Consider the following 14,490-nt stretch of genomic DNA (forward strand, 5'->3'; position numbering starts at 1 on the left):
ATTTATGGCTTTCCACGACGGAAAGTTAACGAGGAAACCGGAATTACTCGAAAGTACTGTTGAAATATTAAAGCTGTTTCCCGGCAGCAAATTCATTTTCAACTACGGTGGATTTACACAACAGTGATCACCCACTGCCAAAGGCGTTGGTCTACGTCATCGGCGGTGGCTGTGGTTTTCCAAACTACCAGCTGTTAAATATGGTAGGTGGTGAGTAATTGGATTGGGGGAGCTGTTGATCATTCGTGTCCATCTCTCTCTCTCTCTCTCTCTCTCTCTCTATATATATATATCTATGTAATACTGTTTCTTTACGTGTATTTAACTATTTATTTATCTCACTCTCACACATGATACAAGTGGAGACTATATATCCCAGTTTTTTTTTCTCAAGTTTCTACCTTTGTTTGGTAATTTGGATTCTGAAACGCATCATTGGAAAGTTAGATCGATCGTAGTGGGACCTCACCCAAAAAGGAAGTTTTAATATAAGAGAAATAATGGGGCTCTCGGAACAAATTGATTTCGGGAAGTGATTGGAGCACATTCATTTTTTTCTCAGAATTAAGAACAAACACAATCCCCATATATCCATATCTTGACTTCTGACGTCATTCTGAAATCTGAACGATGGTGTTTGATTTTTCTATTTCATGCATCCTTGTAAAATATATTTATATACTGAATTGGTTGTTTAAACGTCTAATGGAATGTAGCAACAGATCAGAAGGCTGCTCCTGGATTGGGTCCCGTTTGTTTTGCATGAATAGTAGTACGTCGTATAATTTATAAATCCCGGCCGTTTAATTTGCTATCTACACCATGAGAGGAATAGTACTTACAGAAATAAATAAATACTGGGGGTGGGGAAGCTTTTTGGACTTTGGCCGAATCGCTGGAACCCTTTTTTATCACCTACAGAAGCATACTATATACATAATGCCTAAAAGAGCATTTCATAACAATAATTAGTACGATGGAGTGGGAAATTTGGGAAAAGAAAGTGAAAATTAAAGGCGTGAGGCGAGAGGCGTCGTTGAAAGAGATGGAGGAAAGAAATATATATTTATATAATCTATGTCTACATATATAAAAATCTCCCATCGCCTCATCAACCATACCCTTTATTATTGGTCCTGTGGTTGTTTGCATTTGTATTCCAAAAAAAAGAAAAGAAATTAAAACAGAAGGGAAAAAGAACTTCCTCCTAAGTTCTAAGAACGTCTTGTCACCCAACCAGAGAGCAGAGACGGTGCCGTTGCCCGTCGCCGGCCGACCTAAGGAGGCGCATCTTCACTTATGAGGTCCATCATGTGACGTACCACATGGTATGCGTTACCACCGCTACTATGCTGAGCCTCCGGTGCAACGCCACCCATGACCATGAGAGCCAACTTAAGATGAGAGAGGATATTTCACCTCCACTGTTAATTCCTCTCAGAAGGGAAGAAATTCAAGGTTCTGGATCCGTAATGCTGAGGAAAACCCTTCGATTCGAGCTGAAAATGGATACCCACATGCCATTGCCATTGTTTCGAGGCTTTGGACTGTGTTTTTTAGTAGTAGAACACTAGTAGTCCCCAAGTTTCCTACAATCTTTTCTTTTCTTTGTTTCTTCCTCTCTCTCTCTCTCTCTCTCTCTCTCTCTCTCTCTCTCTCTCTCTCTCTCTCTCTCTTTATCACTTTCTGTTTAGGGATTGGGACCTTTGGGTTTTTAGTTTTCTTCGACTAAGTTTCTTAGAAAATGGAGTACAATCAACTGAGCGAGAACAACAGTACAAGAGGGAGTTTCATGTATACTACACCTGTTCTTGCACCCAATTCTTCCATATATGGAAGAACCAGTAGTAACTCTAATGTGACCCATCAGCAGACCCAACTTCCAGTCAACACCTTTCATCTTCAATCAGGAGATTGTTATCCTTCCGAAGCCCCTCCGGGTCCGATCGTCAAAACCGAGGCGAGCTCCTCCCAACAAATTCAAGAATTTCAGTACCCATTAGTTAGAGGTGGGCATCAAACTATGCAGCATCATCAGCAAGGAGGAGTGAATGGAAGCTCAAACGAGGTGGACACCATTAAGGCCAAGATCGCTGCGCATCCTCAGTACTCTAACCTTTTGGAAGCTTACATGGAATGCCAAAAGGTACCCCCGGCCCTAATGAATTATATAAGATGAAAGTTATTATTAAGGAAAATCTTAAAAGAAAATTTCATTGGAAATATGTGGGCTTTGTCCCTCTTATATGTTTATATGTGTAAAACAGATTGGAGCTCCACCTGAAGTAGTCGCTCGACTCACGGCGGTTCGCCGAGACTTTGAGACGCAGCAGCGATCAACAGTCACTTGCAGGGGTGCTTCTACAGACCCTGAACTGGATCAATTCATGGTACTTGTCTCTTTTTCTCTTTCGTCTTCGTTTCTCTTTACATAACCTCAAATGGATTGATTGAATTTGAAGCAGCAGCTGCTGCTTCTTTTTTCTTCTCTCGTTCGCTCGTTCTCGCTCTCGCCTTTTCTATTGAAGTTACTTTGCTTACTTTGGGGATAATTTGCTTAATTTAAATTTGTGATTAATGTGAAACCATAGGAAGCATACTACGACATGCTAGTGAAATATCGAGAGGAGCTAACCAGGCCTTTGCAAGAGGCTATGGAGTTCATGCGGAGGATTGAAGCTCAGCTTAATACGCTAAGTCATGGACCCGTACGGATCTTCTCTGCAGGTACTCTTCGAGTCTTTTATCTTCTTCCCCTTGAGACCTAATATACGTCAAACCAGTATAGATCGAAAAGAAGCCGAATTAGAGGGAGAGATCAGCTCAGGTAGCCACAACGTGGAGAAGAAACGGAAAGAGAGAGCAGCTGGTTCGTGATGGAAAATGGGGTCTTGTCATAGAGTAGGTTTTGCCTATCCCAAGCAAAGCCATCTACAGTTGCACTCGAACCGTACGGATACAAGTCTGAGAGCCGCAGAGCAGTCACTGGGAGTCAGTATTTCTCTCATTACTACCCTCGTGTCCAGCGAAGAAATTGAAATTTGACCCAGTTAACGTGTGATAACAGAAAAAAGAAGCCCAACAGCCAGTTGCAACTGATCAAAGAGCATACGAATTCTGAGTCTGAGTGAGGTGTGTGTGTGAGAGAGAGAGAGAGAGAGAGGACGAGCTAGATCGCCTGTCTCGAGGGGTAGAGTAGAGTAAAAACGATTTCATTCTTTCTTCTGCTTTCAAGTTTCAAAAATCCTTACACAAGAGAAATCATGGACAAACTGCTCTAAGTCTAACAATATCGGGAAAAAAAAAAAAGATGAAAACAGTACACGTTCGCCTCTCGTGGATTGGTTGGTGCGGAGTTTGACACACCTCCCTTATTTGAGTTATATGCACAGACAAACGCATATACATAATGTAACCATTTCTACTCCTATGGTTAGGGGTAGTTTATGCCTTGAGAAAGCTGGCATCTTGATTCATGATTGTCGTCATTTCCGGGCTTATTCTTTCTCTCGATTTTTTTATTTAAATTAAGCTTGTTTTTAGATTATTATAAACGAAGAACATCGGGTGCTGTTCTTATCGGTGCTTGCCTCATGCAGCTGCTGGTACGATTATGTCAGGATTGCTTCCAAAGTAATTCCCTCTGGTTCTCTCTTCTTTATTTTCTAATAATTAATCATGCTACCATATTCCTCATGTCTTCTTGATCCCATAACCAAATAGATTTAGGGAATGTCGGAATTGTTCATTGTCTTTTTATTATTACTAGAAAAGTAGGTTAGATTGATTATGGTGAAAGTAATATATCTGTCTATTGTCTGCAATCGGGAGCCTGTACTTCAAAAAATATTCACTAGAAAGAAAGATGTTTTGAGCTGTATTTAGCTGCCTACCTTGGATTTACTACTTTTGATGCAGTTAGCCATACAGCCCAACAGAAGTAAATAGTTAGTAGATTCTGTCTAGACTAAAGATGAAGGCTTAGTTTTTTTTTTTTTTTCTTTTTCTTTTTTTCTTTAGTTTATGATAATGAGATAGTTCGATTATTCTTATCAAATAAAACGTGTAACTCAGATATTCTAGCTGGGAGACATTGACCTTCATTTCTTGTGATTTTTCTTTTTTAATCATCAAGATGACAATCAGATGTATATGGCTGTAGATGATCATATCGAAATGGATATAACTAGATCCAATTTGATCTTTCAATATTTGGAGTTGAATTGAATCTTATACATCACATTCATATTGGACTTGGAATATTGTATTCAGAAATTGAATACCTTTAATAAATTAAACTGAAAATGATCAGAATGGTAGTAGCTGTTAACATAGGCAGTGTTTGGAACCATGGTGTTGTAAATGCTATATCAATTTGACTTCAGGTTGTAGAAAAAGTGTATTTGGTTAAGCAGATTTAACTTTAAATGGAAACATCACATTTGGAGCTTCCCGAAAATAGCCCGAAAAGGGCTTCCCTCGTCTTTTCAGGGCTGCAGCTTTTGGTGGGTAGATCTTTTTCCAACCAAACATGAAAAGACAAAAACGTGGGCTTTCGGACTTCTAAAAAGTCAACAGCCTACATGAGAAGGCACGCCAAACGGGGCCTAATTTTATGTAGATAAAAGCATATATATGCTCAAGACTCAAAGGTGGTCCAAGAAACACTGTCGGCTGACTTGATGTTCGTGTTTTTATCATTATCGAGTAATTGTTGGTGTCTTAGGTTCATCATTTCTCTTGTTTCATAATTTTGAAGGATCAACACCAATGTTTTGAAATGTGGTAGCATGATGTGAGGCACTAGAGTCTTCTGATATAATGAGGTGTAAGTGGTGAGATGTGAGGCTTAAGCCTCATAAAATCTCATTATTTCAAAATAAACATGAAGTAAAAAAAAAAAAAAAAAAGAACTGCTTGAAATGATTCTACATTTGTAAGAGGTGAATATGGATGAATTAGCCATCAAATAAATAAAGACAAAGTAGTATAGCCTTCTCACAAATTCTTCAAGATTTTTAGGAAGCTCTTGATACAAATTAGAGTTAAAACAAACCTGGAAATATTATAAATGATATTTAACTAACTTTTATGATGGGTGTCATAGAATCTGTCCTATCCAAAGATACTACTTGTGAATCATACACGTTTTGAGAGAGTTAATAGTTTACTGTCCAATGTTGGTCAATTATAGATTTGGGTTTTAAAAGTCTTTTCTGAATTTGGATTTTTCTCAGATCTTAAGTTATTGTTTTATTTGTTACAAATGGTTGTTATTTAAACATCCTTTGGTGATTATTAGTGTGTAAGCAACCATTTGATCAATGATTATTGCAGTGGTAAAATATCAGGCCCACAAGCATGAGTGCATGATTTTAAGTCTGAGAGCAGTCACCTTATGCAAAAATGCTGAAGGTTAATTAAGTCCATATCCAGTCTACCCTTACCAAGCTTAGATAGCTAGGACCAAATAAATTGGGTAATGGCCCTTTGGAGTTACTAAGTGGAGCTATATTCTTTCTATTCATATGGTTTGAAACCATAAATGTAGTTAAAGACATTATTAATGATATGTATGGCAATTATAGGAATTTATGTTTGAAATAGATTTATATATGTAAAATACTGAATTTATGAATTATAACTTTATATAATTACATATGTTATCCATGTATATATGTATGACTATTTTTATATATTATGTATGCCATAAAATTTAGTTGGGCTTGGATCTTAATCAGATCGAATGTGGTCAAATTCAAATGCAGTCCAATTATGTAAACGGATAATTCAAATCTAATACAGGACCAGATGTTGGACTTTCAGACTCTGTTGACAGCCCTACTCACTTCATATTTAGTTTCAGGCTGAGTGTTGCTCCTGTCATTGTTCTTCATCCTTTGTCTGGTGTTTTAACTTCCTTTTCATCCCCCCACCTCCATTTGGCCTTGAGAAAGCTTAAGATTTTCTGTTAGGTATTATTGTCTTTAAATTCATGCTTCCATCTTCATTGAAGGTGAGACCACCTAAAGGGGAAAATACACAAGAATAAAAGAATAACTTACAGCATAACATTTTGCAACTTGAGCAATTCGAGAGCACCTAAAATGCAGAAGAATGAGGTTTTGAGGTTATGGTTCATAATGGTAAGAGCACCTAAAATCATTATCAAAGAGAATTTTTTATTGGCCAACCATGTCCAGATGATTTTTCCCCCAATTAACAGCCTTTTGCAGAGGTTAGATGTTGAATAAATATATTTGAGAGTTCACAGTCAGATTCAAGAAATGGATACCACACCCACCAGAGGCTGTTGTGAACTTTTATTGAGTTAAATAATAACTATTTCTTCATTGCCGAAAAAGGAATGGATAATTTGTGGGGCCAAGGAATGGGGTGCATTTGACTGTAATTCTTGATCAAATGAAGATAAGTACCTAGTAAAGATATGCAATGCATATCTATCAGTTGATGTAGGTGGATCTCAGCCAGAAAAAATATCACGAAATAGGAAACCAAGAAGAGGACATTATTGATGATAATCATAGGGATTACCATGAAAAAAAATATAGAAATGAAGACTTACCAACCATAAAGGTTACCCCTTATCCTATTGAAACGAGTAACTCATTCCAAAGTACTTAACAATTTTTATTGTTATTGTTATCATCATCATCACCATAAATACATATATTTGTATGTAATGCATATGTATGCATATATACACGTATTTGTATTGCAATGGTTTTAGTGTAATCTCTCTCTCTCTCATACTTGCATATTATTTTTATGTGGTTTGATTTGAGTACATCCCATTTTTTACCCCTGCTTATAATGATAAGAATCAATATATTTGTTTTTTGTCTTCTAAAACATGTACATTTGACTAATTATTAAGGCTATGCACCGTTAATGAAAAAATGGAGTATGCCCCTGCCACTCTCCTCTTTCTATTTTTGTTCTTTGTATTTTTAACGTGTCATTTGATGTCATGGGTCAAATGGAATAAGAGGTGTGGATCCATTTTTTTTAGCTAATTTAATTTAGATGTGTGAACCAAAGGTGGATATTTCATTTCAGGCAAAATACATGAATTGTTATTTGAAGGATACCCTAATTCATGTGAATTGGAAAGTTGGAATTCACACTTGAAATTCCAATTCCTACTGCCTCTCCTTGCAATGTCATAGATAGTTATTGAATTTCTTGGTGGTCAAGTTACTTTATCAAGTAGGGGCTGGCTTTCTAATTGTATGTTAGCCTTACAAATTACATAAGGCATGTATGATGATGATGATGATCTGCTTTTCTCTTAATATCTATAGCAGCTATTATTGTTTATATTCTTGGTTGATGGATGGTTCTGAACAGTTTGGTTTATCAAAATAGAAATGTAGAAATAGTTTCCTGTATTCTTTTTATGCCATTGACTGGTGTGAAATTAGCCTATCTTTAAAAGGAGGTGACTTTTGTTGTCCATTTTCTGTACTAATTATTATTTGTTTTCTCTAGTATGCATTCATTTGTTCTGTTTTGAACATCTTCATATTTGAATTTATCTAGTTCTGGAAACCATGGCTGGGTGTTCATTATTCTAAATTCTTTCTTTCTGTAATCAGATATGTTAGTATCCATTTCTATAGTAGCCTTAAGGGCACGTCCACAATCACCCCAAAAAAAGTTACTGTACTTGTGCAAATCCAAGTGCACAAAGCACTCTTTTACCCAAAGTTGTGGTTGTTCTATCATGGAACAAGAAAAACCTGTGTCAAGTTTTCCTTTCATTGATATTTCTTGGAGTCCACTAATTAATCATAGTTTTAAAAACAAGCCTTCTTAGCTTCCTACTTCGTGGAAGCCCCCCAAATTTGAAAGCATTGTCAGCATTAGCTGAAAGGGTATTGAAATCTCCCTTGTCACTGTTGATTCTTCCTTTAGCTCGTGCCTCTTCTGCTTCCGCTTCGAACCTTTGAAACGCCTCCCTAGCAAACTTTTCTCTGCTCCAAAAGACCAGACCAACTGAGTTCGCCACTTGGATGTCTCTCTCTACACAAGAGTCCACTGACCCAAGGCCCTCCACTTCTGGACTCCTAGACGGCTCCGCGCCAAGTCCTACAAGATTAGACTCTACCTGAACACCCGTGGTCGGAGTACCTTCCTCTAAAATAGTCTCAGACCTAGGGGTGTGGAATGGGGGTCTTTCTCCATCGTCTTTGACGGCTTCGACAGTCAGCTCAGACCTGCTAACACAGTCGGCCTCAGCTCAGGAACTCTCTGAATCAAACCCTCTCAGTGTCTGAACCACATAATTCAAACGCCTCTCAACTGTTCTCTTACACATCAGCTTCAAACCTGCTTTCTTACAAGCCAATTTCCACACATGATCCGGTAACAGAAATGTATTTACAGTTGTAAGTGCAGAAAATGTTAGTGGGCATAACAATGACTCTATTAGCTTCATCAGATCTTTTGTTTTTGCCCCAACTTGATTCCAGGGGGAGATGGAGAGGGGGCACCTAAAAATTGCAGGAATGTTCCATTGCACTATAATTGACTACTAATCCTGGAAATTAAAATACTGTATTCAGACACTGAAGTCGCTTCTGATGGGGTAACAAATTAGATAATGTTGAAACAGTTTATAAAGGTGATGAATTTATTGGTTCTGAAGAGGTAACATATCTTGGTTGCAATGGATCTTTGGTTCTTTTTACTACCATGAAACAATGAGTTGCTCTAGATACATATTTTGACCACACTGTTTCAAATGCCAAAAATTTAGACCAAATTATAAGTTCTATATTTACAAGCATTATATGCAAGTTCATGGGCAGTCAAGTTAGAGATTCTACTTGCATACTTTATACATATATTATCAAAATAGTTTAATAGATTCTAAACAGTTTCTATGAGATGCTTCACTTGCCAATCCTCCCTCCTCCACATTGTTGATACTATTCACAACACCTAAAGCATCAGAAAGGAGAGTCACAATAGAGTTATTCCATGAGCGAGCTTTAGTGAGACCGTGGATCACCACCCACCATTCAGCTTGGGAGCTGGAAGAGGCCCTGATGCTTCTGCTTTCTGTCCACAAAACTGTTTGATCACATGTTAATATTATAAAACCTATACCCGTGGTACCCATTGCTGGATCATATGAGCCATCTAAATAAACGTATATGTTTGGTGTTTGTAGAGGCCTCATTGTTCTTTCTTCTCTTTGATGGGGACTGTTCATAGGGTAGGTAAAGGTGTTTGCTCTTTCAAGTAGGCGTACAGGGTCTCAAACAAGTTGATTGTGGATTTTTGCGTTTATCATGTCCCAGATGAGTCTGAGCAAGTTGTCTATGTAGAAGTGTTGGATATCTGGATCCACACTTTTGATTTTAGTTTTGCTCCCAGTTTGTGACGAATTGGCTCAACTGCATGTTTTGAATTTGGGGGCCTTTTTGTTTCTTGGTTATCTGACTGTTTGACTGTCTATACCATCATATTCATCATGCCAGAGTGGTTGGTTTTGCCCCTTCATGCTTCTATGGTACATGATTTCCTCATAAATTTTATGCAATTTATTCAACAAACCTGTTACCAATTCTTTTTTATTTTAAGTTTGTGATTAGTTGGACATTATTTTTTTTAAAGTTATCAACACAATTTAAAGATGATTATCCACTAGGTAATTTCCATCTTATTATTTATGTTATTAAACTTTGACCCATACAGACAAGTATGAGGAAGTTGGTTCATCTGAAGAGGAACAAGAAAATAGTGGTGGAGAAATGGAACTCCCTGATATTGATCCACGTGCTGAGGACAGGGAACTTAAGAATCACCTGCTGAAGAAGTATAGTGGCTACCTAAGTAGTCTCAAGCAAGAGCTTTCCAAGAAAAAGAAGAAAGGGAAACTGCCAAAAGAAGCTAGACAGAAATTACTCAATTGGTGGGAGCTGCACTACAAATGGCCGTACCCATCGGTATGCAACTGAGTTGTTCTTTCTTTCCAATTATTAATATCCTTTGACAATTGCTTGCTCTTAGAATGGTTATGTCACTATCTGATTAAATTTTCTGGAAAGCAAATTACATTTTAAATTGTCCAAATAATTTGGGAGATAGTTCTTGTAATAGGGTCTTTAGGGGAAGAAATCTAATTGGCCCAGAATCCATCCAAATGGTAGCTTATTTTGGGGTTTAAACAGAACATTCCAAGACATGGTGGGGCATAGGACTGAGCCATAGTGCTGGAATGAAAGCATGGATGACCTAGAGATTTCTTTAATTAATAGACCATCTCAAATTTGGGTTGATAAAAAATAGTCATTAGTTGTAAAGAAGATAAATGGAGAAGAAGAAGAAGAAGAGAATATTAAACAATTTATCAGAGTAAACAGCTGAATAACTACAATAATGATATAGCATCAGAGGAAATTGCCTATGTCCAGGGAAGATCACTAAGCTCCATGCTAAATTCACTATTCTCAAATCATTGCATTAGGTTTTTTGAGGTTTCCTAGTTCATAAACATCTGAGAATAACCACAGTAATAATATAGCAAAAATACTCCTGTGCAAACAATATATGGACAAGCCCCTGGCTCTGCATAGCTTCTCCTTGTTTTTCTTGTTACTCACCCTTCCACTGGGATTGAAATTGCCTGAATTAGTTCTAAACATTTTTATGCTGGAAGTGACTCATGTGTTCTGTCGAGTTTATGCATGGAGAGGTATTTGAAATAATATTGATATTTTATAGATATACACTTGTTGTTCCATACAAAATAGATCGGGACTGTATATACTACAAATTGGGCTTAAAGTGGTTAACAGAGAGTTGATTGCATTTGGAAGTGGCAGCTGATAAGTTTCTTTACCTTCACTGTAAAAGCAAGTTACAGTAATATGTTAACCCACTTAAGTGATTTTTTTTTATGTAGCTTTAACCCATCAATTGGGAAAATCTGAATTATAAAAGCGGGAGGGAGTTGAGAGAGACATTGGGAAATGGAGAAACCTGACCATGGTGGGAACCGTGGGATTTGACCACTTCAATTATGAAGTCTGGAGAAACAAAACATAGAAACTAGTAATCCACATACAAGCATTCATGTATGATATCTATAAATTGGTGTGAGCAGAGACATTTTCCACAAACAAAAAGTTGTCTCATTTTGCCCCTCTGAAGCAAATTTACTGCTATTATGGAAGGGTTCTTTAGAGGGACTTGAACTTTTCTTGCTTGTTGTTCCCGATGACTAAAGGTTCTGCTGTATCCTAGGAATGGATTTGCATACAATCTAAAAGCAAATTCAGTTCATTGAGTGGTGGGTGCAAATATTTGTTCAATGACAATGTCTTAGATGCCCGTCAGAGCTTTGAGCTAAAAATGAACTGGTTACCTCAAAGCATTTTTTTGTACCATCTTGTCCATTTTGGTAATTATAAAATCTATATATATATATATTTATATTTTGCAACTTTGAATATAGACTTAGATTTACATTTTAAATTTTATAATAGTTAATTTTATTAACTTATTGCAGGCAAGCCTTTGGGCAGATGAAAATGCTCTCACTACCCTATAAAAATTCAGCCAAGGCCTTCTCTGGCCCAAGATCCCTATCTCTTGGTAGATATTAAAAGATTGCAACAGGTCATAGGTTTCTAAAACTTATTAGTCCACCATGAGATATAAAGTTCTTTATCAATCTGAGTTTTGAAGGGTCTGATATTACAATAGGCGAGTAGGCTTCTTCAAATAACTTTCCCCCCCTTTTTTTTTCTTTTTTCCTTGGAGATGATGGTCGTTGTGGTGTTTAATCCTTCCCAAAATTTTTGGGAAGCTGTTTTGTAAAATGGCCTTTACCCAATGCCAGATCCATTCCCAGCAATCCGGTTTACTGGGAAGCTATTTTGCACAGAAAGGCTGACCTCATATCTGCATTTTCACACTCGCCGGCCTGAGATGTTACCATGGCACAAAGCAATAGCCCTAAGAGGAGGCTGTTTTGCAACATGGAACCTAAGGAGGTTAAAAGACAGAGTGGTGCCAACTGCCAAGCACAAGGGTTGGTCAAATCTGTATTTGCATATGGATATGGTACTTTGCAGTTTGCACTGTTTATATTGTTCAAACACTGCATGTCATGCGGATGGCCCAGTTGTCAAGATGGTCACTTTGGCACCCCTCCAATCCAAATAGGTAGCGCAGGACAAATCCACAGAACAACCACAGACTCTCCGTGGTATATCTGGTGGGCCCCTGTATTCAAAGACCAGGCTTAACCTATGCTGTTGTTTAACATTCCCTTCGAGAGATTATTCTTTTCCCCTTTTGCCTATGATCTGATCCTATAGTCTGGATTGGCTGGCCACAAGATTGTTTTAGATTGTGGAAATAAGTATGAGTAGTCAGTCTAGCAAGATTACCCTGCCTATGATCTGATCCTATAGACCCCGTTCGCTTTTCGGTTAGTTACTTACCCAGGTAAATGCACTTACCTTTGGAACCCTTTCTTGAGAAACATTTACAAGGGTTAGTGCATTTACCCATGTTCTTTTATTTTTCAGGTAAATAACATAATGACTATTTTAGCCATAAAAATTTCATTATCAAAAGGAACATTTTTGTCTCATCCAAGTGTTGGTGATTTTGTCAAGATGGAAAAGTTTCCTAATCCCCACATAAATCTGAAAAAAGGCGAGTCTTTTTGGTGAATCACATTGACCAACTTCCCCCTTCTCAAAATCCCATAAACAAACATCCCCAAAGAAAAGTTTTTTCGTATTAGTTTGTTGTATTTTCTTAATTGAGGACTTGACTTGGCATTTGTACAGGAGACAGAGAAGGTGGCTTTGGCAGAGTCAACTGGTTTAGACCAGAAACAAATTAACAACTGGTTCATAAACCAGCGGAAACGACACTGGAAACCTTCTGAAGATATGCAATTTGTAGTTATGGATGGGCTACATCCTCAGAATGCCGCTCTTTACATGGAAGGTCACTTTATGAGTGATGGCTCTTATCGTCTTGGCCCGTGATCAAGGATCACAAAGTGAAGGAGTTACTCAACTCCTGTGCGATTCACACGAGAGTACGGTGTGGGTGGTTATTACCGTCTGGCCATGATTTGATTATATTGCAGCATTTTGGTCATGGTCAGGTTCATGCTCTTGCATGCCAAGTATTTGTTTATTGTTGCCACAATTGTTATCATTGCCTTGTTAATATTATGTATATGGTATGAGTTGACGTGAGATGGGTAGGATGGGTTTTCAATGGTTCCATTAATTACGTTGAATTCAAGCTTTCTGCCTGTTCAGTAACCTTTTGTCATCGATCGATATCTGAAGCTCCACCGTTCTTGCGGGATGCTTTTAGTCTGTATTATGTTTAATATTTATAAGCTCTTCTTATTAAGACATCCAGAAAGGTCGACCCATGTAGATATCATTAGCTTTCTGTTGATGAAGGCGTAATTTTCAGTCTTGTGTTCTCATTTCTCAAGGTTAATGCATCGGCGACGCCCATTGTTTTCAATTTGATCGTTGTTCCACTGCAATTGGTGACAATTGATCGGTCGTTGCTTCGAAATTTATTAGTGCCTTGTGCATACTCAAGACCAGCGGAAAGGTGAAGCTTTTTCTTAACGGATGGCTAATTGGCTATTGCATCTCCACCACCGGTGACTGATGCAAAGGTATGGTAGTGCAAATGATTTGCATTTTAGGCTGGTTTTGTTTGATTGCTGTACAAATTAAGTAAAATAAAAACAAAATAATAATAATAATAATAATAATAATAATAATAATAATAATAATAATAATAATAATAATAATAATAATAATAATAATAATAATAATAATAGTAATAGTAATAGTAATAAAAAAAGTAAAATAAAGCCTGAAGCAAAATAAAGGAAAACCCAAAACAAAATTAAACCAGAATTTGGGTGCATAACTTGTAAAACTCAGCTTTATGAAGAATTCTTAGAACATTTTGTTTAGGCTCAGTTTGGAAGAAGTATAAATATAAATATGTAGAATGCAAAACTTTGTATTTTATATTATTTTGTATGTATTTATACTATAAATACATACTTATGTTTAAGGGTGTTCTGGCTCCTTATTCTAAGGCTTATGGATTCTAGGTTGGGGTCAAGTTCTAACTCTTATCATATTTTATATTACAAAAAAAAAAAAAAGAGAAACATTATTCGATACATCTGTTGAACCGGTTGGTCAAACTATTGATCGACCTACGACCCATTCCATGGGTTTTGTGCTCTTTCATCATTTTACTTTTTTTTTTATTTGAAAATTTCTACAAATGATGATATCACGGGCTAGCCCATCACCCAGATGGTTGCATTGACAAGAGGAAAAAGCAATTGAACCGTTGGACCAGGCTTTTGAATACTGTCTGTGGATAACTGGATACACGGGTACAAGTGTACAATTCCTCCACCCTTTCTTTAAAAAGAAAACTAAA

At 37.2% G+C, this 14,490-nt stretch overlaps 1 protein-coding gene across 1 annotated transcript; it reads left to right on the top strand.

Moving 5' to 3' along the window:
• The first annotated feature begins 1,084 nt into the window (after window positions 1–1,084).
• LOC104589129 (homeobox protein knotted-1-like 2) lies at window positions 1,085–13,484 on the top strand. Its single transcript, XM_010247335.3, has 5 exons — window positions 1,085–2,146; window positions 2,268–2,390; window positions 2,592–2,727; window positions 9,727–9,977; window positions 12,837–13,484. Exons 1-5 carry the CDS (start codon window positions 1,745–1,747, stop codon window positions 13,038–13,040), a joined length of 1,116 nt encoding a protein of 371 aa, XP_010245637.1. The 5' UTR covers window positions 1,085–1,744; the 3' UTR covers window positions 13,041–13,484.
• The last annotated feature ends 1,006 nt before the right edge of the window (window positions 13,485–14,490 follow it).

The sequence above is a fragment of the Nelumbo nucifera genome, chromosome 5, assembly GCF_055504915.1.
Source record: "Nelumbo nucifera cultivar China Antique chromosome 5, China Antique-T2T, whole genome shotgun sequence".
In the NCBI taxonomy this organism is placed as follows: Eukaryota; Viridiplantae; Streptophyta; class Magnoliopsida; order Proteales; family Nelumbonaceae; genus Nelumbo; species Nelumbo nucifera.